Source organism: Salminus brasiliensis, chromosome 7 (genome assembly GCF_030463535.1).
Source record: "Salminus brasiliensis chromosome 7, fSalBra1.hap2, whole genome shotgun sequence".
Taxonomy (NCBI): Eukaryota; Metazoa; Chordata; class Actinopteri; order Characiformes; family Bryconidae; genus Salminus; species Salminus brasiliensis.
Genome location: NC_132884.1, coordinates 30,606,089 through 30,632,780, shown reverse-complemented (window position 1 = coordinate 30,632,780; position 26,692 = coordinate 30,606,089). Strand labels below are relative to the sequence as shown.

The 26,692-nt window shown below is 40.3% G+C and overlaps 1 protein-coding gene across 1 annotated transcript in view; it reads left to right on the top strand.

Annotated features, from left to right (window-relative positions):
• tex264a (testis expressed 264, ER-phagy receptor a) overlaps positions 1–26,692 on the top strand; it is an 87,579-nt gene that overhangs the window by 5,446 nt on the left and 55,441 nt on the right. Inside the window, exon 2 of the mRNA XM_072683110.1 lies at positions 15,438–15,659. Coding sequence (XP_072539211.1) covers positions 15,438–15,659 — 222 coding nt within the window. The remainder of the gene's footprint in view (positions 1–15,437; positions 15,660–26,692) is intronic.

Sequence of the window (26,692 nt, the reverse complement as noted above, 5' to 3'; positions counted from 1 at the left end):
AAGTCTTATCTGTGTCTAGTTTTTTCTATGCAGGGACCGGTCTACTCTGCGCCAAATTCACCAGAAATTTGCCACATGTTCATCAATTTTACATCTGTTCCTACTCTAAACAATCATGATTAACAGACCTTCCAGGGTTTTTTCATTTATCCTGATGGAAGCCTGCCCAAGACCCCTTAGGTAAAGGCTTAGGGTCCATCCATAAACCTCTAGTCACACCCTGATGATAAATGAGACCCTTAAAAGAGACCAGTCATTTAGATTGTAGATTGTCTTTGCAACATAAAGCTGGTGTGTGTTATGGGACTGGTCATTGACTGGTTTCTATTTATAGCAGCTCTGCTTGCAATTCATAGTCACGTGTGCTGTGGTATCCAGTGAATACTATGACTGCAGGAACTACTATAAAGCTGCTGTGTGTGTATGTAATGGCACAGGAGTGTAGTTGTCACGGGAGTAAGAAACTTGGTCTCAAAGTCTTGACCCACAGATGTTCCTTGGAGCTTAAGAGCTTAAATTGTGTATTGCAATTATGTAAATAATAATAATAATAAGAAGAAGAATTAAAAATGTGTATGTACTCTAATGGAATAGTAATTGTAGGGTATTGTGTTGTGCTTTTTTAAACACTAGATGGCGATGATGCCATTGCATAAATGTAAGGAGCCATTGGCTTAAAGTGGAGTGTGGCAACCTGTGTAGGCTTACATGGTATGGTATGTTTAGAGTTTTGCTTAAATTATTATGAATAATCACCCTGAAACCCTGAAATATCTAGCCTGGGCTCTTATCATATTTTTGAATATTTGACAAACGTTTGCATAGGCTGCATTTTTTTAGGAACAGGCCTACTTCATGCACTTGCTGAAAAAGGCTCATCCCGCTCAAGCATTCACACATGAGCAAAAGGTTCGGTTTATGTCATCTGAAATTGGTGGTGGGCTGTAAAAGGAATATATGAATTACTCATTAACCCGCTGTCTTTTCCATGCCGTCTGATCGTGGCGGCCTGGTTTCTGTGTTAAGAGGAACCACGAGAGCACTTTTCATGTCTTGCTGCTGACTTGCTGCTGATCACATGACTTGCCACTAACTAGAAAAAAGGAAGACTGATGCAGACATTCCTTTACAGCCTACCATTTCTGCTCACTATATGGAGGCTGTCACCTGCTGCGGTTCTGTGAATTCATGTGGCAGGTCATGGTTAACTGGGAAGCTCGGTCTTTAATGTCTGGCAGTCATTTGAGCATTTGCAAAATACAGTAGATCTATATTAGCACCTGCTGAAAAAAGACTTCAGCTTGACAACTGAAAGGACATTTCACATCATTTAAACATCTTTTCACCTAGAAGTCATACTTGGTTCAGTTACCTGGTAACTGAATCCTATTGCTGTGCTCATTTCTGAACATACACTATATAAACAAAAGTTTTGGGACACACCTTTTGATCATTACACCTGGGTGTTTCATTCAGTCCCATTGCCACAGGTGTGTAAAATCAAGCACCTAGCCATGCAGTCTGCCTTTACACACATTTGTTAAAGAATGTGTCCTTCTAAAGTGCTCATTTCAGTGGTGGAAGTGTAATAGGATGCCATAATTGCAACAAGTCAGTTGATGCAATTTCCTCCCTCCTAGATTTTTCACAATCAACTGTGATTGGTATCATTGAAAAGTGGAAGCATTTAGAAACCACAGAAACTCAACCTTGAAATGTCAGACCACGTAACGTTACAGAGCGGGGTCCATGAGTGCTGAAGAGCATAGTTCATAAAAGTCTCCAATGCTCTTCAGACTCAACAGTGTGTTCCAAACCTGCTGTTAGAGCTGCAAAGGTGAGGGGGGGGGGCAACTTCATATTAATGCTGATGGATTTAGGATTTCATAAACCTCCTGAAGGGGTAATGTTTAAGAGTCCCAATACCATTGTAGTACCACAGTTTATCTATCCTCTTGAATGGCCTGTATTAGTTTTATCAGCTTTTACATCATTTGCTAACTTTCTGATGGGCTCAATTAGGTTGGGCTAAATTAAGTAGTTGTAATTTGACCTTTTCTAACCTGATTTCTGACCTGGCTTTAGGTTTCCGTAGAATAGTAGAATAGAATATGTATCCCCACTGTCCTACAAAACCCTTACATCTTCAGTTTGCACATTTTGTTTTATTTGAATCTGGAATTTGTTTCTTTACATAGTGTCAACATTTTATGACGACTAGACCAATAGAAATGCTCCAATAGAAGTGCTTGGAATTACTTAGAAAACCTTTTTTTTTTTTTTTTGTATTTTTGTCTTACATTTGACTTTTATTTAAAGTTAAGGCATTTTTTTGTTCTGTTCATTTTGGTGATACAAAGCTTTTGTGTGACGGTGACAATGTGTTCTCTAGATGGACAGCAGTACAGACAAAATGAATGCTGGTTTCAGGATGGCTGTTACAGAAAGGTTTTTGGAGAATATTTCACCTACAGCATTTCATGGCAATAATTTAGGTAGTTTGCAAATACAACTTGCTGATCACAAGCTTTCACACACACTCATTTATTACATTAGCCCGATAGCTTCACTGTAAAATGGATTTAATAGACACCAAACATGTCTAGTCTGATTTACTAGTTTTAGAATATTTTGTATAACCCTGATCGAATGTCCAACTGCTGCTTTTGACCAGTCTAACATCACAGTACTCACATTTCCTTTTCTCTAGAAAGTAGTAGTAGCAGCTCTTGTGCTGCTGTTGCTATGTAGTAATGCCATTATACCAGCTTATATGTACAATTAACAGGCGAGTGTGTAGCCAGTCTGAGCCAAGTGGTCTCCATGGTAACACAGACGGTTTATTGCATGCGTGTTTAGAGTTGGTAACTGCGCTTGGGTTTTGATTGGCACCCTCACCTTTAGTGTCCAGCCACTGTTTCCCCAACAGCCAATTAGCCGAGGATCATATTCTGCTAGTCGCTCAGCGCTGATCTGGGTCTGGGTCTCTGTCCATTTTAATTGGCATAATGCTGTGGGCTCATTAGCATGCCGGACCCCAGGGGGTCGAAGCTATCCGTTTTAGAAGGTCAACTGCCTGCCTCGCTGGTGATCTGGCTGGACAGAAGCAAAGGAAGGAATTCGCACTGGGGTGGATTAAGATTAACTATTGATCACAAAACCATCGCAATGCGTGCATACAGTTCCTTTTGGCTTTCCACTGACCGTCACCCACGCTAATGAAAACAGTGACCCCGATATGCATTTTGAACATGTTGCTGTAAGGCTTCTATTTGAGACATGAGATCAGAGAATACTGGTCATTCTGAGAAATGGACACCATCAGGAAATTGCTGCTGTCCACATTGTGTAGCTTTTTATTTTTTTTTTATTTTTGCATAATTCAGTCTAAGCATGTCATTTAGTGGGTTAGTACATTTATAGATTAACTTATTGATTTAAAATTCCAAACATTGGTGGTAGGAACCAGATTTCGGGAAGTGTTCTATGCCTCTAGGAGCTACATCATAAGAACCTATTACGCCAAATTGTTGAAACAATGTGCCAGGTATTCGGAAACCTTGTATGGGCAAAATGGCAACTTGTAAATAAAAATGTACAAAAAAAAATCTTACATTTTCTTTGTTCCCTGGATGGAAATTGATGATATATTATCAATATTCTGAAATATGAAAACGTGCATGTAGTTTTACTGATCATTTTGTATGGCTAATGGAATGGTTATCTATCTCTAGATAGAGATAGATGTTTTTCCTATGTCAGTGGGCTTCTCTCCTGCACACCATCTTAAATTAACATCAAACTTGTCTGAATTTCGTGGTTTACAAAGCAATACATTAACTAAATTCAGAGAAATTGGTGGAATTTCTGAGGGCCATTGAGATTCATTGATTTTAGGTGCTTCATGAGCTCAGTATTTGCAAACACAAAATGTAAAAATTCAGATTATATTACATGTGTATTTTATTTTTGTTTATAAATGTCATTTTGCTTTTGTTTTCAAGTTTATTAATTCTTATATCCAGATAAAGTGACATGGGGATAGTGCCACCTCTGTTGGCAATGCAGAGAAATGTAAACATTGTTTCTATAGGGTTATGTAACTAGGAATCAAATTAATAAAATGCAGGTATTTTGGCATAATAACACAGCTTCTCCTAACTGTTCAGCTCTTCTGAAAAAAACATACACCAGATATCTGTTTTTAGACACAGGCCAAATGTAAACTTCTGTCCGATTCTTATCATTGGTTAAAAATCTGCTGATATCGACATGATCCTGAAACCTTTTTGCATGACTAATATATCTGATTTCTTAAAGGTTAGAATAGGTTTATAATTCATATTTTTCTTACAACATATGGTTTTAAACAGTAGGGGACCTGTAGTGTGTGTGCTCTTGTTCGGATGGTAGGGCTGCAGGATAATGAAGTCCAGTAAAAACTGAAAATTGCTGTTATATTGTTGCATATAACTATACTCACAACATTACAGTTTATTCAAAATGACATATATAACAACATATAATTGTTATATTTGGCCTACATAATTGGTTTGTTGGTCAGGATGCTCACGGCACAAAAGGAAGCATTCAGTGATTAGATCAGGGGCATTTGAATATAAGTTGGCAATTAAAATTTGCCATATATTGTGCAGCAGGATGAGTGCTGATATGAAGTTGCCTCAGTTTTAGGTCTCTTCAGTCTTCCACCTGCTCTAGGGAGCACACCATTACTTTTAGACAGATTTTGATAGAATGAAATATGAGCTGAGTGTAAATTGACAGACCCTTGTCCTCACCTTGTGCAGAGTGAGCGTGACTTTGGGATTCATTGGTGTGAATGGTAGATCAGAATTTGCTTGGCGCTCTCAGTCAAATTTATTAGCATTTTACCGCAAGGCGGCTGTTTGTTAAAGGCAAGAACATGAAAACAGGTTTGAGGCAAGGAACCTCTTTTATTTCCTTCTTGTTATTCTTTTCTTTATTTCCCCTCACTCAAATTTGATTTATGTATTTTTTTTCCAATTTATCAATTTTTCGGCTTGTACCTTTTAGGTCTTTTTTTATGCACATATGGACAAAAATTAGGGATGTCATGATGTGACCCCATGGATTGGCATAAATGTCAATTCAGGCATGTATAGATATGTCTGGTATGTCTGGTTAAAGCACAATCCAGTTACAATTGTTTTTACCATTCTATCACAGCACCCTCTGGCGCCTCTTTGCCATTAATGGACATTATTCACAGCCTGCAGCAGTGAGGAACTTTCTCAGAAGGTCATCAAACAGTTTAGAGTCTGTATTATTTTACAGGGGAAATTGAAAGCTTAACACAATAGCCGTAATTGTAGCACTTTGACTGCACCTGAGCTCCTTTTCCTGATTTTTCTGCCATTTTTACTCATGCTGCCAGACCAACCTGTACTTGTGCAGTTATATTCAAAGTGAAGAAAAGAGATCGCTTACAGTGTTGGTGATAAGGCAAACCATGTCACAAACACTGTAAGTGGTCTACAAAGCTCAATATCTACAAAGCATCTTCAGATGTTTTTTGGGTTTTTTTCCCGACTTCAGTGCCACACCTGTTTCTGAAGGTCAGTGTTTATAGACTGCGCTGCACTGTTGTGTTTCTTCACCACTTACTCTGTCCTTTTTCTCACTCTGAAAGAAGAGCCTGAAGAGCAGGGAAAGCTGAGCTGTTGAAACTAACCTAAGCAGAGTGTTTCTGCAAGCCAGCAGCTAAACACCCTGCTTTCCCTGCTACTTTCAAATGCCAGTACCCCTCCTCTGTCATGTTTAATTACAGAGAACGTGTGTGAGAGAGCTCTGCCTAGAGGGCAGGTAGCAGACATTTTCTCTCAATCCCACTGCCCATTTACAAGAGGTGACATATAACTGGCAAGGTGCCATTCAGGCTCAGAGCATTTCTGTATTAGTGTCAGTAAGCTAATGAAGCTAAGAAAAAAAGGATTGTTCCTTGAAGCCGTAATACTCAGAGTGGCTAAGCGATCTAATGCGCTTCCACTATGGACCGGGGCTCACGAGTTTGAATTCTGAGCCATACCGCTTTGACATCGGTGGCCGGAGTCCGAGAGAGAACAGTTGGCCGTGCTCTCTCTGGGTGGGTAGATGGCGCTCTCCCCCCTCATCACTCTTAAGCGATGTTGCCCCTAGCTGGTGCGGTGGAGCATCAGCGGCAGTTTGAAAAAAGAAAAAAATACTGAGCTATTGCAAACTTTCACCTGCACCTTTCCCTTTTTTTAGGGAACTAGCTTTCATGCTGAGCTGGACTCTTTGAGCCACAGGAGGTAGTTTGAATGTACGGAACTAAATGAAATGGTCTAAAGAGATGTGCATTCACATCCCATATGCAACGCCCCTTGTGACCTCTTCATAAACACCATTTTTGTTATTCTCAATGCTGTCCTGCCTGTCCATATTTGCATACTCCATTGTCTGCTCCATTAATTCCAGTCGGAACTGCTCAGCTGATGTACAATCCATGGTTGTTCAGTGATGATACACAGTCAGTTTTAATTTCACTTGGTGTCTCAGGCCATTCCCCACAATATGAGCCTATGAGGGAGTCTGCAGTCAGACAATTTCGAACAACAGTACTTCCAGTATTTTCAGAGTGAAATGATCTGCCATTTTTTTCCTCCTGTCACTCTTTCTAAAGCGAACTCTAAAAGTAAAGTAAAAGTAAAAGTTTATTTTGAAGCTGTTTTAAGGTAAAAAAAACAACAACAAAAAAACAACAATCTTAAAACAGCTTCAAAATCATTTCCCCACTGACGTGTAAGAGAGAGAATAGCGTCTGTTGTTGCCACCCTGGGCTCAATGCGCTATGTTAACTGCTGTAACATTGATGAATTGGGCAGAACAACCCTTGTGTGAGCTGCATAATGCATCAGATCTGCTAATATTACTCAGCCGCATCAGTCCACACGCTTCTAGTACTTTAGATGCTGGTTCTGTATCTCTCAGCTGTTCAGACTATAGGGGGCCCAGGAACAAGAAATACTCATTCTCTCATTCTCAAATGCTGCTTTAAGTAATTGTTTGGCCAAAAATCTAATCTAACCAGATTCCCTCTTAATCCAAATGTGGTCAATAAGCCAAAATGCTTTTGGTGTCTGACATTTGTTATCATGATGCTAATGAGCTAATAAATAGTTCAAGAGAAATGGTAGCTTATAGCCACCAGTTAGCATTATGCATGGCTGCATGGCTAAATCACACACACACACACACGTAGACAGATTAACAATATTTGGCATACTGCTACTCTTATTGAATCTTATGGCCCAAATTACAAAAGTATTTGTGTCCAGAATTACAGACATGTTTATCATATCGTTGATGACCCAAAAATCTTGTATCTCCAAAACAGAACGAAAAAATACTTCTTAACGTTCAGTAGATGTGGATGTATTCCAAGGAATTTTAAAGCATTCCTATCCAATTATACTGAAATTTTATTGCAATATAAAGAACAACTGTCAAATTCACATTGTACAGAAAAGTGTAAAATAAAGATACAAGGTTTTTACATGACAGTTATGATATGTGCATTGTATTTAAAACAAACACTCATGTTTTAGTACCAAAACCCAGTCAGTTGTCCCCCATGGTCCTGTCCATTTATTAGGTGTAATATTTATGAATGCATGAAAACTGTAGTGGTCTGGTGATTTTGGTGAAATTAAATAAATAAGTAAATAAATAGACTTTTGGTATTTTGGGCCAAAATAATATTGTGAAATATTGACGAATTTTGACCAAGGCAAGGCTGCCAATTCAAATGCACTCCTATTATTTCTTACGCATTTATAACAACCCTTCACTTCTGCAGCTCCAGCTGCTCCAGCTTTCAATGATTTAAAGAAACTTCGGAAAGAGTAAGGGAGGGTTGCTAACTAGCTAGTCAGTCACAGCCACTCCATGAACATTAGATCACACACCAGTACCCATAACAAAAGCAAACCAATGAGGAACCTCTCATGAACTGAAGAGTGAGTAAAAGGTACATAAGACTTGATCAGTCAACTTAACATGATCAGTAACCAGACATTTACTGATCATAAGAGCCACGTCAATGACCACAACACATTACACAAAGCAACACAGTTTATGATGCTAAATGAACACTATTCTGTTTATCTAGCTCTGTTTACAAGCTAAACAGCTGCCTACACTATCCTTGTCCATCTGCTCTGTGTTCTGTATCTTCTGTAATTAAACAGTACTCGTATTCTACACTCTTTACATTTGGCTCTCCTGGTCAGCAGAGCTAAATGCAGGTTAACAGTTCTGAATGAAAGCAGGACTTGCAAACGTTCATCCTTGGCTCCCCTATGGCAACATTTATGAAGCAATGTTTATTGTACCCTAAAATAACAGCTCCCCTGGCTTGTAATATAAAGAATGGTGTCTCTGTCATTGCTTCTCTGGGCTCAGCACGCCAGAAACTGTGCTTTGTCCACAAGCTTCTTTCACTTTCATTGCCAGTTCTGTATCTCTCGGCATGTCCAGAAATGCATGTGTACAGCGTATCCTTTAGGTGTCGCCACTCTAATTGTATTTTTGTCTTTGTATCTTTGTATCTCAAAAGCGGCAGCCTTACAGGAGGAAAAACTTTCAAAGGAAGTCTGTGTACAAATATTGTATTCCATGTGATATTGAAGCATCCGGCCCAGTCTCAAATTATGCAAAAAAATATAGGTTTGCAGTGATGTATATTACTTACAGTTAAGGAAATAATCTAAGATTGATTTGTAGCTTTAACAAAATAACTGTAACTCTATATCTTGCATGTATGTAAATGTGGGATAAGGGTTGTGGAGACATTTCAAATTTATGTTATGTTAGCAATATTTTTACCTGTCCTTTCTGCACTCCTTTTGCATTCATTCTGCTGATGGCTTCAGGTTATGTAGAACCCAGAGCCCCAGCTGTGTCCTCCTCTCTAAATCACACACTCCGTGGGTTTTCTAGAGCATTCCACAGGAGGTCGTTCTCTTGGTGTTAAGAGAAGAGGGCTACTAGCAGGGTGTGGTGCTCCATCAAGCTAAAATAAGGACTGATTCACCTGCAGTATGCATAGAGCATAAAGCACACAGCCCCACCTATGGCCAGTGAAAACCCAACTGCACAGTGCTAGCCAAATAAATCAAAGCACAGCAGCCAGAGCAAATGCTCTGTCTGTTTGTTCCACATGACTCTGTATCCTCAGCACCAGCTGCTTGTACACGGCCATAGCGGAATGAAAAATGGAAAGAGAAGGAGCTGCTCTCGGTGGGGATTAGGAATGAAGCAGAGCGTAAGATCATCTGGAACAACAGCAGAGTCAAACAAGCGGACAACCAAATCCCTTGCAGTCATGTTTAGATAATATTGTTTATGAATTGAGTTGGGCTGTTTCATGCTGATCAAGATTGGAGCAAGTTTCCATGGTGTGTATGCTAATGTCAAATCTTCATCACAGTCAAAAGCTAATGAGATGTCAAAAAAAAAGCTAATGATTCAAAAAGCTGCTCCAGTATGGAGTCAGTCACCACATCTTGTCGAACTGCTCAACCCTCAGGTGTTTATCATATATAAAGAGGACATTAAGGACATTTTTGATTTGGACATTTCATAATATCAAGTCCATGTGGTTTTATGACTGATTTGTGTATTTTGTGTATTTATTTATGTATTTATTTATTTATTTTTACATCATTTGAATCTGGCAGTTGTTCTTTATTGTGGTAGACGCTCCTGATGAATGGATCCATATAAATTGTCCAACGTGACTTGGAATAAAATCATTTTTATTTTCCATTAAAAGTTCAAAAGCTTTGTTCTTCTCCTGTGAAGTTGCAAATTTGGACATATAAGGTTTTTGCATGACAGTCCAGTTTGACCAAGGGTTGTGTAGGTCCAGGTGTATATAGACCAGTTATTGTGGTGAAAATGTGTGATTTTTAAAGGAAAATGTGTTTAAAGCTGTAAAAATCTGTACACCTGAGTGTGAGGCGACTGTAGAAGCAAACAATGGCACACATCCAAACGAATTCCCAGACATTTCACACAATTTAAAATTCCTGACCAGACGCATCTTGTTGATCCCGAGAAAGAGAAAATGTCCAGGAAAAAGAGAATGTCTGGTCAGTCTACTCAACACGCTTGGAGGAAAACCCTTTTGCTCATCTCATTTTGTCACGTCAGCTTACAGATGCCTGCATTTGGCTTGCATAACGTTAAGTAATGGGTTTGAGAGGAACAGCCATCCTGTCTGCCCAGATAGGGCCACACCAGTTACTCTCTTGGACTTCCAGCCATGAACAGTTGTGGCATTACTGGTGATTGGATCCGTGTTCTCATAATGATAGTGCCAATACTAGGAACATAGAGGGAATCTGGAGCTGTTCTAGTCTAGATCAGTATTACATAAGCTTACTAAATGTTCTAATCAATAATCAATTGTTGCAAACAAGCAAAAGTAACAGATATGCGATTTTGTTGCAAAAGCAGCAAAGAGATCTATAACTAACTAGCCTTCTATAACTAACTAGTATTACAACCACTGTTGCTGTTGTCCTCAAAAGAACCCTAAATAATGTCAATTGATCCAGAGGGATAGCACCAGCCCTAATTGTCCACAAGCTGCGCTAGCTAAGGGATCAAATGGAAGGATTTAGTGCCTCTGATTATTTATCAGGAGCTAAATGATCCAGCATTGCTCATTTTCTGTTGATCCTGAGTGTGGCTGTAGCTGACTGGGCCAGGAGAGCAGATGCCCGTTGAATTTTCATGAGCCGTTTCTCGAGTTGAGGCCACGCTGATTTCTTTCCCATAATTATGCAGATCTGTGCACCTTAGGGGCTCCGCTGCTTCACACGGAAGCTCGCCATTTCTCTGCTGTCGCCGAAAAACAACTTTCGCCTGCACACGCACACCTGGGGACACACAGACGCGCACACGGAAACCTGTCGGTGCATTAGCCATAAACGATGGAGAACAGGGCCAATATTGAGGACGAGCGAATTCCCAGAAGTCATGGCCCTGGGGGAAAGAGCAGGGGAAGGGATGGAGGGAGGGAAAGCGAAGATGAGGGGAGTAAATCCTTGTTACGTGTCTGCTAATAAAGAATTACCTCAGTGAAGCCCACCTTTTTATTGTAGCCAGGCCTTCATCTGTCAAACAGGAGGCCTCTTACACCAGCAAGCAGAGAATTACTTTTGAAATTACTTCCCCTCTGACAGGCCTCAGACAGGCCTCTGGAGGGAACATGGAGTGGAGGCCGAACAGAAAGAGGAAATGACAACGCGTTCCGTGGCAGCGGCCATCTTGGGATCCCAAGGGCCGAGTGCACATTTGAAGACAGCTCCGTATGCCATCAGGGCAATATAATGAGCATGCTAGGCAGTGGTGGAAAGCTGGAGGGAGGGGGGAAGTGGGGATCGCTGCACAAAATAGCACAATCCCATTTTCAGAAGAGTTATTTTAGTGGGCAGCGGAAAAAGAAGTAGCATGGTGAATCATGTGCAGTGGACACGTTCTGGTAGAGATGTGGAAGCTCTTACTATGTGTGACAGGTTGAAGAGTTTCTCCACAGCTCATGGGTCCAAACACATCGACAACCAATTACACTGCAAGATGACTCCACGACTGCCCTATTAGTGTACACTCCATAGTCTAATCAACAACTGCTAAAAGCTCCGCAGATTTTTGCCTATTTTCTGGATTTCTTAAAGTGGACGTTGTCCTGCAAAAGTATGCAACCCTATTATTGCACACTAATTCTCAATTCGCAAATCTTTTTTAAAACATTTAAAAACTTAAATGCTTAAGTGCTAATTTATTTCTAAAACCCCATTTGCTGCCCAATTTGGAAGGCCAATAATCTTCAAATCTTGTTCGATTACCCAATCTTGTTAAACTCCCCCATCACTTGCAATGCTCCACAACACTAGGGTGAAGAATAGCACGTCTCCTCTGCCATATGAACTCTGATACAACAGCTAACAGATGCATGTGCTGACTGTCATCACACTAGGAGCTAGGTGCTATCAACACACCCCTCAGAGAGCAAGACCAGGTGTGCTCTCTCGGACTTCAGCCGCTGATGACAAGCAGTATGACCAAGCATTCGAATCTGTGATCCTCGATTCACAGTGGCAGCGCCTTAGTCCACTCGTAGCCCCTTTGTCTTGCTCTGTCTCTCTGTATTTTACAAGATGTCCAGCCAGTCTCCACTGAAGAAAGGCATTTCCACAACAGGATGCTCCCAACCCCCACATTTCACTTTTGGGATCGTGTTCGTTAAGGAATGGGCATTGCTTGGTTTCCACCACACGCAGCATTTTAAACATTTGCAAGGCGCTATATCCTCAGTCACTCGTGATTTATGTAAAGATTGGTATCGTGGCCTGAGAGAGCATTGTGCTGAGCTGAGCAGAATATTATTTTTCTGTTCTTTTTCTTTGGTGTGGTAAATGCTCTGATCCAAACAAACATCAGGGTGAAGGACATGGTATGTGGAGGCCTTAGTGCTCCTAGTAATTGCCTGTGGTCTCTCGAGGATGCTGTCTTGAGTGCACGGTAGAAATTCCTACTTTATTTGCTGACAACTGTGTGGGATGAGAGAAATGGCAAGAACTCCAAATATGATCATTACTGCGAAGCTGGGGTAACAAGCTGCAGAGGAAGGAGAAGAGAGAGATGCTCAAACGTGGTGAAATGTGAAAGCACGTAGGAGACGTTAGAGCTGGGTGGACAGGAACGCTCAGGGGGAGAGTAAAGAGATATGGAGGAAGAAGAATAAATCTTTGAGTTCAGCAGTTAGACAATAGGAATATCCTTTCTGGGCTTTTTTCATCTAAAGTGATGGCGAACAATCATATTGTCACAGTTTTGTCTGTTATTTTTAAATATAATTCATCTTTATGGCATTTAGTAGATACATTTATCCTGGAACAGTGTAGAGAATGCAGTAGAGGAGTTATATGGAGAAGACAAGTCTTTAAGCCACTGCATTCTGGATCAGTTATAAGGCCCTGATGGTACACATAGGAAGAGCATTGCAAAGCTCAATGCTGAGGGGGCTTTGTATTCCTCTAGCCCATGTCTGGCATTAGACATGGTGCCAATAGGTTTATATTTACCTGTTCGCGAGTCCTATTCTATTGGCAGTACTTCTCTACAGGGACTTACTAATGGGTGCAACCTGACATAGCTGAATGCATTCACTAGAAGGGGTGGCTACAAACACTTGGGCATATAGTGACTGTCTGCTATTGACTGGACATAGAGTCTGTAGCTTTAAACCAGTGTGATTTCAGTGCAAGAGATTAGCAATGACACTTCTCAATGACATCCATTGCCTCCATCATCATGTCATTAATGGTTTACTGTGCTGCACTTGTCAGTGGGTGTTAGGAAAAAAACATCACTCTAGTACATGCATCAGTTGTTGGACATGCCTGGCAGGGATGGTTGATTGTTTCTTAATGCTGCTCTCAGCCATTTTTTTTTCCAAGGTCAGTGCATCTAATAGCTACGTGTGACAAAATGTAATATAGCGCCGTATTTTACATTATAAATGCTTGCTGTCTATCTTCATTCTTTACTGCTATTAGATGTGAGGACGGGGGCCAGATTTATTGGAGCATTTTGTACATAAAACACAGTAGCTGCTGACAGTGCTTATTATTCCCTAGTCATTGTTTTGATAATAGTGAATCTGCATTATGAACTGTTTTAAGATGCTGCATGCTATGCGGAGCAGGTTTGCTTTTATAGTAAGGCAAGAAAGCCTCCATTTGGGACGATCACCAACATCCTGACCTCATCCCAAATGTATTGGAAAAATCTAGTTCCACTGCACCACAGCTCAATGCTGGGGGGCTTTATTACCCCTCCGGCCTACGTCTGGTATTAGACATGGTGCCGATAGGTTTGTGTTTTATCTGCTCCAGAGAGTCCTATTCTACTGGCAACACTTTTCTACAGGGACTAGGCAAGCTGTGTGTGTGTATGCATTTGCACATCTGTGTCAGCAATGCGTGCAACTTAAAGTAGCTGAAGGGGCGTCCACAAACATTTTGACGGCTGGTGTTCCTGGTTGTCTTCACATTTGCTTAGAGTTTTCCACCTAGCAAAGCCCACTGGTCAGAAGTCAATCTGCTAAACTCTTAGCCCTTAGATTGTGTGTGTGTGTGTGTGTGTGTGTGTGTGTGTGCAGATGTTGAAAACACCCCTGCATTAAAACAACTCATTCCACTAATGAGCTCATGCAGGAGTTACCTAATTAGTTTAACAGTGTGCCGTAGGGCCTGTTTAGAAAACTCAGAATACTGCCTGTAGTGGAATAGCCTTGAACTGCACCTTTCATTTTCTTGCAAAGTACGAAAGTCATTGAATACAAATAGTACAAATGTATGGATGGGTGACTGACCGAGGTCTATTATTATGTTAAACTGATTTCTGGGAATGGGTACTAAGCATAGTAAGGATACCATTAATACTTTTTAAATTGAATTCCAGAGATTTTTCACTTTTTCTGTGTAGTTCATTTGTAAGCCCTAGCAAATTTCAACATTGTGCACTCATCCTTTGTAGCTTCGAGGGGAGTAGTGTGTCCAATTCTGAAACAGCGTAGACATTCAGAGTGGGGGCAAGGGAACTGTCTTGGTTTTGTTATATTGGAGCCGGCTATTGTTGCATTTATTTATTTATTTTAACCTTCTTTCTCCTTGCTTTATTTTGCCCAGTGTGAGTTCAGCTGACCTTACAAGCAAATTATATGACCCATTTATTGAAGTTCTGTTGTATTTCTGTGTCATTGCTTTGATGCTTATGGTCTTTACTATGTCAGGAAGCTCCAAATTTGAAAGATCATTGAGAAGAACTGCTTGCTATATTGTAAGCTAATTGGACAGCCACAATTTTTTTTAGCACACAAGATTGCAGGCAACTGAGAGGTTGACTTTCTTTACAGATCCTGATGTTGATTTCATTGTCTGCTGAAAATGAAGAAGTCTGTGTACAAAATATTGGATCATACAGTGACTAAAAAGTATTTAAAAAATAAACTCAGTGTATTTTATTCCACACACTAGCCCAAACACACCATGCACTTTTAAAAATAAGGTGCTTCGACTGATGCCATAGAAGAACCACTTTTGGTTCCATAAAGAACATGGTTGTAATAGAGATATGAGTGTTATTGTTGTTTTTATTGGTAAAAAAAAAAAACCTTTAGAACCATTAAAATATTCATCACATTCACACTTCTCTGTTTTAAACATGGTTCTTTATGGAGCCAAAAGTGGTTCTTCTATGGCATCGCAAAAAGAGACTTTTTTTTTATGTTTTTCAGTCTTACAATAATGTAAGCCTACAGTCCCTCGTTTAAACCTCTCTTTGTCTTCCTGTTTCTCTGTCAGACTCAGGCTGATTGTTGTCGGTACGCAGTGGGGAGTATCCTGAGTGAGGATGAGGAGAAGCCTGATGAAGAGCTGCAGCGTCTATATGAGAAGTTTGGGTTTAGGGTCATCTCCTTCCCTGAGGTCTCCTGTGCTGTGACCTCCTCTTTCCCTAACAGATGCCCGCTGTCCCCCATCTGCGGGTCATACAGAGTCTTCCCTGAACTCAATGCCTACATAACGGTAAGCGCAGCTTGTCCCAAATGTACTTGATCCCCTTTTGGTGCCGTTTACTGTAACTGGAGCCTTAACCCTCAGGCAGGTTCTGCATGATTTGACTCAAGGAGCTGTGAAATAAACCAGTGTATATATATTTGGGAGAACACTGCAAGAAATGAGAGATTGTGCCCTCACTCTTAGCCTTTTACACACTCTTTTACACTCCTTCTCATTATATGGCATGTAGACTTTATTGTCTGTAATGAAGGGGAGAGCGAGGAAGTGTGTGTGCGTGCGTGTGTGTGTGTGTGTGTATGTGTATGTGTATCTGTGTGTGTGTGTGTGTGTGTGTGTGTGTGTGAGAGAGAGAGAGAGAGAGAAAGAGGTGTTTAACAGGTTTTGAATGGAACGATAAGTAGGTCTGAAGGATGGTGGTGAGATGGCTAATCAAAGTAGTTCATACTTACTTGCTTCTTCCCTTGCTCACTGTGATTTCTCTCTTGAACTCTGTGGTGTGTTGAGGATGTAGTGCACCTTATGTTCCAGTCAGGCTTTCAGGGGTTTGCTGTTTGACTGTTGAGTGAAGATTGGGAATAAATGAGAGATTTAAAAGAGTTGTGGTTCCAAAAAACACTGAGCGTCCTTTTTTAGTCTCAAGACCCATCTTCTGTTCCAACTCCATAGCTCAGTGTCAACAAGGTAAAAGAATTGCTATGGAAATAAATACTTACTCTGCACTCATATTTAACTAGGCCTGTCGAATATAAAAATAGTAATTATTAACATCAAACTTTGTTTGACATCTATGATGATACACATTTGAGAGAAAATATTTATACTGTTTTGTTCCTCAAGCCAGTATAAAACAGGAAACACTTGAACAGTTGTTACCTCATGCACTCGGTTTGGATATATACTTTCCTTCATAGACCGGGATGGAGGAGTCTAGCCATTCACTTACGACAGCACAAACTAGCATGCTTTGCTAGTTTTCGTACTTTTTGTACTATTGTACATTACTAGTATACTTGTTGGTGTTGGGGCTTTATTTAAGACGTCATTCAATTGTGCAGTTCTTAAGCTGTTGGGTGCCTTGCTCAGAGAACATATGCTACATGACACGCATGAAACTCTTTTGGAACATCTGAGTGTGTTTTTTTTACGGGAGACTCGTAGAAGACCGCAACATATAAAAGGGAAAGCAACCTGTGGATAGATATAAATCCAAAAAGCTTTATTGAAGAATATCAAAATGTTTTAAAAGTCAGATATAGAATAAGGATCATTACTTCTAATCAGAGGTCATCTAGAGGTGCACCTCCCACCTGCTAGTCATACTAGTAATTTCACTAACAATCAGTAGAGGCCACACACAGGGTTGTAACGTTCAATAATGAAGTGCAACCACGCTAAGCCTTTTGTTTTCTTCAGTTTTCAAATGATTAAAGTAGCATTTAGTGAGAATTGGCATTCCTTGCTGTAAGAGGTCTGAAGTGAAAGAATCATGCATACTGAGGTGGTAGGTATATTACAGGATTTACATGAACATGCAGCATTACGCAGTTCTTGCTAGTTTTATCCTGCCTGCTTGGACAGAGTTACATGCTGCAGTTTCTGGTGTGCTGAGTCCAGAGTAGCTGCGTTAGCGGCGCTACTCTCTCTATTACAGGTTAGTGAAGCATCAACATGATTTTGAAGCTGTTATTTTAAGGTAAAAATGCTACATAATGCTGCCTAAATTTAAACATACATACATTAGTCATAGATAATTACTAGTACATTTATTGAGTAATATTAAATGATATGCAGAACAAAAGATTTGTCTATTAATAGAATCAATAAATTGCTTTATTCCCTGTGGTATGAACATAAAGTGCTTTTAATTGCTGATTCTTTTGTGGCTTGGCATCCCCCGCATTATCTGTAGCAATGACGGCCCATAATTCACATCCGCATGCAATACTGTTCCATATGTCTTCACAGCTCCAGCAGTAACAGGCCATTTTAAGTGAGCGGTCAGGCGGTTGAAAGAGCCCACGAGGTAGGTGAGGTCAGCTTGGCAGAGTTGGTATGCATGTGGTTCTCCTTTGTGTGGGCATCACCATCTGTCTGTGGAAAACGCACAGTCGAGAGTGTAATCAAAGCCAGATATATGCACTCCAAGGATGGTGTTTCTTTCTAAAACTGGTTAGTTATTTGCTGCATGAGACGGCTCAGGGACCCACAGCAATATTAAAATTGTGTCTGTGGCTGAATTGAAAGTATGTAGGTTGAATATGGAGATTTAATTTAGGTCTTTTAACCCCTTGAGTATTTGGGTCTCTATGGCATTTGCATCGAAAGCAACATACAAATGAATCATGTTAGACTGGTAGTGTTATGGATATTGTGTACTTTTAGGAGTCTTGTAAAGGTGTACTATGTACAGCAAAATGTGTCCTCCGCATTTTACCCATCTGTGGCAGGGAACACACACACACACACACACACACACACACACACACACACACACACACACACACACACACACACACACTAGTAAACTAGGGGCAGTGAGCACACCCATCTCCAGAGTGGTGGGCAGCCAACTCCAGTGCCTGGGGAGCAGAGAGGGTGAAAGGCTTTGCTCAAACCCACAACCCATCAATAGCCCGGAGCTCTAACCGCTGAGCCACAACTGCACAAGGACTGCTGTTGTCCAAGGACTCTAATTGGTATAGTGTGGTATGCTTGCCCGACTAGCTACTTGTGCTGATGAGGAAACAATTTTTCAATTGAAACTCACCCCAGGCATATTAGCATTAGTGTGCTTATCAGTTTGTTCATGTAAATTAATTACTAGATGCAAATTACTAATTGCTTTGGTTAGTTGTGGTCTATCCACAATAAAACACAATTATGGTCTGTACATTATATGTAGGAAATGCTTCATTTATTGTTTTCTGTTGCTAAAGTCGACACTTGTTAACTCCATCTCCCGCCCCCTTAAAATACTCAATAAATCCATTCTTTGGCACCTTATATGATTGAACGATAAACTGAGGGTTTAAGAAATTAATGGATATTGGAGTATAGCACATTTCTGTCCGATCCTCATGATCATGGCTGATTGTAAAGGAACTCTAAGCCCAGAGCTGCAGCAGGCCCCTGTCCAGTTACATAACCGTTCCCCAGACATCAACCAGTCCACATGATGTAAGAGAGTGAAAAGCAACATGTTTTTATCGCCTCTATCTTTTCTCACCCTTTCTCGCTCTCTCACTCCCCCCCTCCCTCTCTCTCTCTCTCATCCCCTCTCTTTTACTTTCTGTGTCATCCACCCCACACACAGGTCATTTGTGCTGACCTGGCCAGTTGGACTGCTCATTATGGGCAATGCAATAGTTGCATGGCCACTGTAGGAGGTGGTAGCTCTAACTCCATGTGGAGGTGTTACGGATGCACTGTGTGTGTGTGTGTGTGTGTGTGTGTGTGTGTGTGTGTGTGTGTGTGTGTGTGTGTGTGTGTGTGTGTGTGTGTGTGTGTGTGTGGAGGTGTTATGGATGCACAGTGAATACTGCAGTAGAGGTGTTATGGATGTGCAGGGTAATGTGTATGTTTGAGAAGAAGGAATGAGGCAAATAAATAATGGAGGTGTGTGTGTGTGTGTGTGTGTGTGTGGTCAGGAATGGTTTAAGAATGATTTATAAAGTAGGTCTGGTGCATGCTCAGCCTGTACAAGTAGAGGTTACCGTTGATGTAGTCTAGTGTGCCTGGTGTAGTCACAGTAAAGTGTCCAGCCAAGAGGCTTTTTTTGGTAAATTGAAATGTTTGGAAGCATTAAAACCTCATTCTGGGTCATTTTTTAAATCTAAATCATATAGCATATAGCTGCAACTAATGAGCTGCTGAGCTCCTCCTCTCTAAGCGCCACCTCCACATGCTTGTTATTGGTGCATTTTTCAAATGTGCTTAGAGGACAGGAGACCTGCTGATTGCGAGGGTAGATATACTCTAAAGTAAAGTAAAAAAAAGTGCATGAACAGTAATACACACGCAAATTATTAGAAATATAAAGTTGCAAATAACTGGCGTATTAGAATTACGCAGAATACTTTTTTGTGCAGCCAGGTTGGTTTTATTGTATAGAACAAATGAGATTCTGAACTTTTGAATGTTGATTTTCAGCCTTTCACTACCAACTACCTTGTGAAACACACTGAACACGCTGGTTTGGTGCCTGTGGCGTGTGTGTGTGTGTGTGTGCGCGTGTTTTGTTTGTTTGTTTGTTTGTTTGTTTTTGTTTTGTTTTGGAGTTGTGTCTGTTGGCACAGTTGGCACAGGGAGGTGGCGGTTTTGCTGCAGGGTGACTGGTTAAACGTTACAGTGCCCTCCCACCAGCCACTACAACCACCTGCCACCACTGCCATCTCTTCTCCATCACTTCTCTTTCCATCACTCTTCATGCCACTGTCCTCCTCCTCACTCTCTTCATCTTCAACTCACTCCTTTTTTCTCTTCTGTACTCGGGTACATCACTCGTCCTCCTACCTGCCCTGTAATCTTCCTCTCTCTAATAAACATCGCCTCATACTTCTCAATCTGCTGAGAGACAAGGGGGCGTACCGAAGATGATATATACCAGTAACATTGTGGAGACGCACATACGCTGTCTGTTAGTGAGTGAGACAGCAGACTTTCACGATGCTAAATACACCACTGACCTTGCTTTCCTTTGCAGTTCTTCTGAAGTGATGAGTGACTTTTCCATTAATTAAGAAGAAAAAACTTCAAATGATAAAACTGCTATTAACTAAAAAATATACTTTGGTATGTTTTGTGACTCTTCTTTGTCAAGCAGAGTGTATCTTCTTTCACAGTTTGTTATCAAATTGTCATTAAATGCACACTGATGTTGCATTCATGTGAACAGATGACCAGTTGACCAGTGACTGGTCACTTTCAATGAGAACAGACGACTGAGATCTGCACATTAGTGATGAGCCACAGGGGACAACTAAAGACATATGTCATTGTGAACTATGGCCGAGGTCATCAACAATCTTAATGACTAATGCATCAAACAGATTTCTTGGACCAGTTAAGGACACAGCTTGCCTGATTGTACTTTCTGGAAGTTTCTTTCCAGCCTTTTGTTCCTTTTTCCAATAGCGTTACACAAAAAATGGGATATAAGCATATAAACCTTTGATTGTTATCCACAATATCCATAATATACTCGTTAAAGTATATTGTGTATCATGATTATGATATTATTATATAATAAAATTTCATCAAATTGCCCACTCCTACACAAACATACTAGGTAGTACCATTATTTCAAAGAACATCGTTCCACTGCTCTACAGCTCAATGCTGGGGAGCTTTATACCCCTCTAACCCACGCCTAGCATTAGGCATAGTGCCAATAGGTTCATGTTTATCTGCTCCAGAGAGTCCTATTCTTTTGGCAGTCCTTTTCTACAGGGACTAGACAAACTGAGGTTGTGCATTTGCATGTCTGTGTCAGCAATGGGCGCAACTTAAAGTAGCTGAATGTATTCATTACAAGAGGGTGTCCACAAACATTTCTCTTGCAAGAATACTTGCTCTATTTTAAAAAGCATAAGCTATGTGTCCTCGAACTGTTGATGGGAAGAGTTTGAGTTTGACAGAAATAAAAACAGCATTGACTGTGTGTATACCCAGACTATCTGATGCTGAAGTTTGTGCGTGCATGAGGTGAAAGACTTATGACCACTGGTGGGGACATGTAACTGGACAGACAGCAGGCCATCAGAGGATAGCTGGAGTCCTGAGAGAGAACTGGAGAGAAGGCTTGGGAAGACAGGATTGAAGGGATGAAGCAAAATAGTGTTTACAGTGTGTTAAATGGATTTAATGCCCATCATGCACTGGAGACTCTAAGCAGTTTTCTCAAAGTTACTTTATAAAACCTCACCTTCAAACTCTAAAACTCCTTCAGCTAAAAACAGACTAAAGGATACAGTGATCAGTAATCCAATTAATGAAATCCAATTTTCATGTAGTGTGTGCTGATGTCTGTCATTTATGTGAAAATAGACACTTTATTTTCCTTCCTTTCTTAGTACATGTAAATTGGATTGTGTAGTTTTATTCATAATTAACCCATTGTATGATCTCTACGCTAACCATATTGACATTTATGTATTAACTATAACCTGGCTCTAAAAATTGTTATAAACTCTAAAATGGACAAAATTATAATGTGTACCTGCCAATTTCAAAACCCATGTGCTGTACAGTGGCCTGATCGAACATTGTGCACATTTTTAGCAACTTATGCATCATGAAATCTTAAATTTCACTACAGTTCAAAGTTTATTTTGTTACAGTTCAGATTTAACAAAAACACTGGCTACACAAGTATGACTGGACAAACAGTATTTACAGTCATTTTTACAGTAATTAAATATACACAGTGAAATTACACCAAGCTTCATCTAATTGTAATGATTTCATAGAGATTTCATAGTACAAAATGATTCTTTCTTCCTTATTGTAATATTATTGTAACTAGTTAGTATCAATTCTCACATTTATAAACTTGCTCCAGCTAAATCACTTCCTGCACTGTACTCTCTGGACAGTGGCTGTTCTGTCTCCACCCCCTCCGCTTGTACCTGCTTGAGACTCTGATTCCTTTCCTTAAGATCAGATCAGCTCATGAATAATTATTCTCTGCCTTATAAATCCTCTTTGATCTTAGTGTTGGCTGTGGGTGTCCATGACGACCACATCTGATGCTTTTCAATATGTGGATATCCACAAGCATGCAAATGGTCGGTCTGAGAGATAAATGTATTTGTATAGTTTTGTGTAGCAGTGAGGTGCCAGACATTGCCAGAGTACTCACATTCCTTTTGCTGCACCTTTTCTATGGTTGCACATTGCTAAGCAACTATATTCTTCTTCTTTCATTATTTTCTTTTCAAGATATTAACACAGGTCCAACTCGAGGTTAAGGTCTGATTGGGACATTGGGGCTCGTATACAACTTTTTGATTAAAAGAATAAATGAGGTGCAAAGGTTTGTGCACCCTTCAAATGTCACAATCATGCATATACAGTAGTAACACCCAACTAACTACATGGGGTACCACAGCAACCACCTGGGAGACCATAGCACCAACATATCAAGACCATAGCATCCACCTAGGGACCACCTGTAATCCCATAGCAACTGTCTGGGATACCATAGCAATCGCTTAGCAATGCTAAGCGACACCATAGCAACCACCCAGCAACCCAGCAACACCATAGCAACCACCTGAGATGTTATTTTATCTGTTTCAGCCATTCTGCACTTTTCTAGTTTTATTTGTTGTTTGTTTTTTGTTATTCTTGACGCCTTCTTTTGTATCCATTTTTGTGATTGTGGCAGTTTGATTGATATTATACACATAGCAAAATGACAGACCACCACAGTTAGAGAGGAGTGGAAGGGGGAGGCGGAGAGGGAAAGAAGCTCCCAGCATAATATCATGTAGAGATGTGTTGTTGTGTTTTTTTTCCTCCCTTCTTCCTCAGTTAGTATTCAGACCACACATTTACCTCCATGATATTGGTCCTGCCCACTGACCCAGTTCACTCTTTCCTTCTTTAGCTCTCTCTCTCTCTGTCACACACATGCATTCACTCTTCTTCTTTTAGTCTCACTGGTATTAATTCAGGATGGCTGGCAGATCAAAGAGAGACAGGGTAAACACAAACAGAACACATCAAGTAAACAGAATAGAGGAGCCCATCAGAGGACCTGGCTGCTTTCATTATGATAGCCCTACTCCACACACACTGCAGCGCTGCATAGCTCCCCTTCTCCAACACAACAACTCCACGTCCACATTGCTTTACTCTCCCTGCTGCTGTCTAGAGGTTTATTATCCAGCCTATATTGCACACGGTCAGATGCCGTGTGCTGGAATTGTGCGTGCATCCACAACAACGGTCTGATTTGTGAAGTCTGCTTGCTGATATTTCTTTTGCACTCATTACTGCTCTTTTCAGGTACTGTTTTTCTCCCCCACTGCATTGACAGAGAAGTGCATTAGGGGAATATGTTCTACTGCTGTGAACCGCTCCCTGCGGTGGCCTTCTTAAAAGGGTAGTTGGGTAAAAATATTTATAATGATTTGTAGTTATTTATTTACTTTATACATTGTTAAACCCAAATGTAGTCGATTAACCAAGACATGCTTGCTGCTCTTTTAGGTGTGCACCAAAGGTGGGAGGTTAGGGGACAATTGTGATCCAGTAAGTTTCTCTTGTACAATATATTTCACATCAAACCGCTCTGAGTGACTCTGTTTGGAACTGAATAATTTGATTATTCAGACATTCATACATTGGTAGAATTTCTCGTTGGTAGACATTGGTCGAGATATTCACAAGGTTAAGGAAGGTGAAACTGTATTGAATTGACTAACAAATGTGTTTTCCTGCATTGTATGATGTACTATGATCTATAAATGGACAGTAAATCAGACAAATGTGGCAGACCAGAGTGGCTCAGTGGTCTAATATGGTCTATGGCCCGGGAGATGTGAGTTAAAATTCTGAGCCATGTTTTCTCACATTGTATGATTTGTCGCTTTGCCATCAGTGACCAGAGTCAGAGAGAGCGCAGTTGTCCGTGGGTGGGTAGATGGAACTTTGTCCTCTCATCACTCTTGAGCGATGTTGACTGGCACAGGCGTCTGTTAGCTGGTGTGGAGGAGCTGGGGACCCAGGATTTTCCTTCAGTTGAGTCAGCTTCCTGCTGAAAAAAGAGGCAGTGGCTGGCTTTGCATGTTTAAGAGGTGACATGTTAAGTCCTTACCCTCCTAATGTCAGGAGCATTGCTAGTGCTAGGGGGAGCTATGTACAGGTGGGTGAATTGGTAGTACCCAATTCAAAAAATGACATTAAAAAACTGTAAACATAGAGGATCAGGATGGCTGCTACTACTGTTTAATAGCTGTGAACATTTTTTTTATGAGTAGTAGTCTGTCGCACAGTTTGAGAAACAATTTAAGCAAGTCTGTTTGCGATTGCATAAGACTTAAGCGGACTATAAATAACTTTATAAAAAATGTGTACAGTAAAATCTCTACTGTTTTTGATTTTGTATTTCCGTTTCATGAAGCATGAATTTCGTAATGCAGAGCAGCTTGTGTGTCTTTTCTTGTGCTTAAAATACAGTTGTGGTAACAGATTTGCTCAATCGTGAAAACAGATTACAGACTTTTCCTCTTTTCTCCAATTTGCACTGTCGTGCAAAAGATTTCCATGTGGGTGATGCTAACAGTAATAAGCTGAAATGGATTTAATTTTCACTTTAGCTGCAGAGTGTGTGTTTACTACGTCTCAATATAAAAACAGCAGTGTGTCATTTTGCAAAACTTTTACATGAGACTGTATATGCTATTTCCATCTTAAACCAAATAAAACATAACATCAAAGTGAACCATAAAACAATGTTGTACATGCTAACAAGACGCACAGCACATGTACAGAAAGGAGAGCTATTATTTATTTTATTTATTGTTATTGTATATATTGTTTAGATATACACTATGTGTTCAAATGTGTGTGGACATCTCTTCCAATGAATGTATTCAGCTACCTTTTCCTCTATTAAAACAGGTTTAACAGTGAGATTTGTGATGATTATAGACCAAGCAGTTGTTTGATTATGAAGCCAAATATACATTATATGTCCAAATGTTTGTGGACACCCATTCTAATGGATGCATTCAGCTACTTGCAACAAGTTGCACCTGTTGTTGAGACAGATGTGAAAATGCGCCTACACACACACACACACACGCACAGCTTGTTTAGTCTCTGTTGAGAGGTATAGCCTATAGGCTTTTTTGGAGCAGAGAAACATGAACCTATTGGCACCATTCCCAATGCCAGCCATGGGGTAAAGGGGAGCAGTGGAACTGTATTCTCTGGAATGAATGGAGTCGGGCATAATGGGCATGGTGGGGCAGGCATACAGCATCCTGACCTTACTAACACTTTTGTCTCTAAATACAATTAAATCCCTAAAGCAATGCTTCAAAGTCCAGTAGAAATCCTTCCCTGGACAGCAGCTGTCCCCAAACTTTTGTCAATAAATTGTACATTACAGTTAACGGTCATGGGTAACAATGTTTTTTTATTCCACAGATTTTGACCCATCAAATGATCTAATATGCTGTATCACAGTCATTGAGATTGGTATTGATGATTTATCGACCAGCCTTAAAATTGCCTTTCTAGCAGGGTCTGCTCTCACTCCAGTAAGTCTCTCTGTCTCTGTCGCTGTCTCTCTGTCTCTCATTCTTACATACACTGTATATGTGGGCTGGCAGACTGTTTAGGATCAGATTGATCTTAACGTGTAGATTTACATTTTTAATGAGCTCCTGACCGCTCGTATGTATTCCCTCAACCCTCACCTCCTCCACCTCTCTCTCTTTCTCTCTCTCTCATACACACACACATTAAGGAGTACAGTGTAAAGATGTGTGGTAGCATCAAAGGGCTCTGTGGGATTCTGCTGGACTGTGTGAATGCATGTGTAAAAAAAGAGTGGGAGTGGGAAAGACTAGGAGTCTTGAATAGAAACATCTAAAGTCTTGAATAGATACACTGCACTGTAGGTGTTCAGTAGCATTAAAATAGCATGTCTCCTTTAACATAAAGACTGGTAACTACCGTTAAATACTCCCCTTAAATACTGTTATTCAAACTAGTTGGGTTTTATAGCACTGGGTCTTGGGTGTGCTGTACAGATGTGATGTGAAGACATGAGGGAAATAAGGAAGGGCCGAATCTTTGAGTTTCAGTGCATTGTCTGTAATGGGAAAATATGCTTACAAAGATTTTAAATTGAACAGAAACATGACAATACCATGCTTAGCATTTATTAATTACGATAATAATACCAAATAAATACATAATAATATTTTTTTAGTCGGTAAATGCAGCAATATATAATAATGTAAAGCTGTAAAGACACACTAGTAAATATGGATACTATGATTAAGGATAGTGTGATGCTGTGT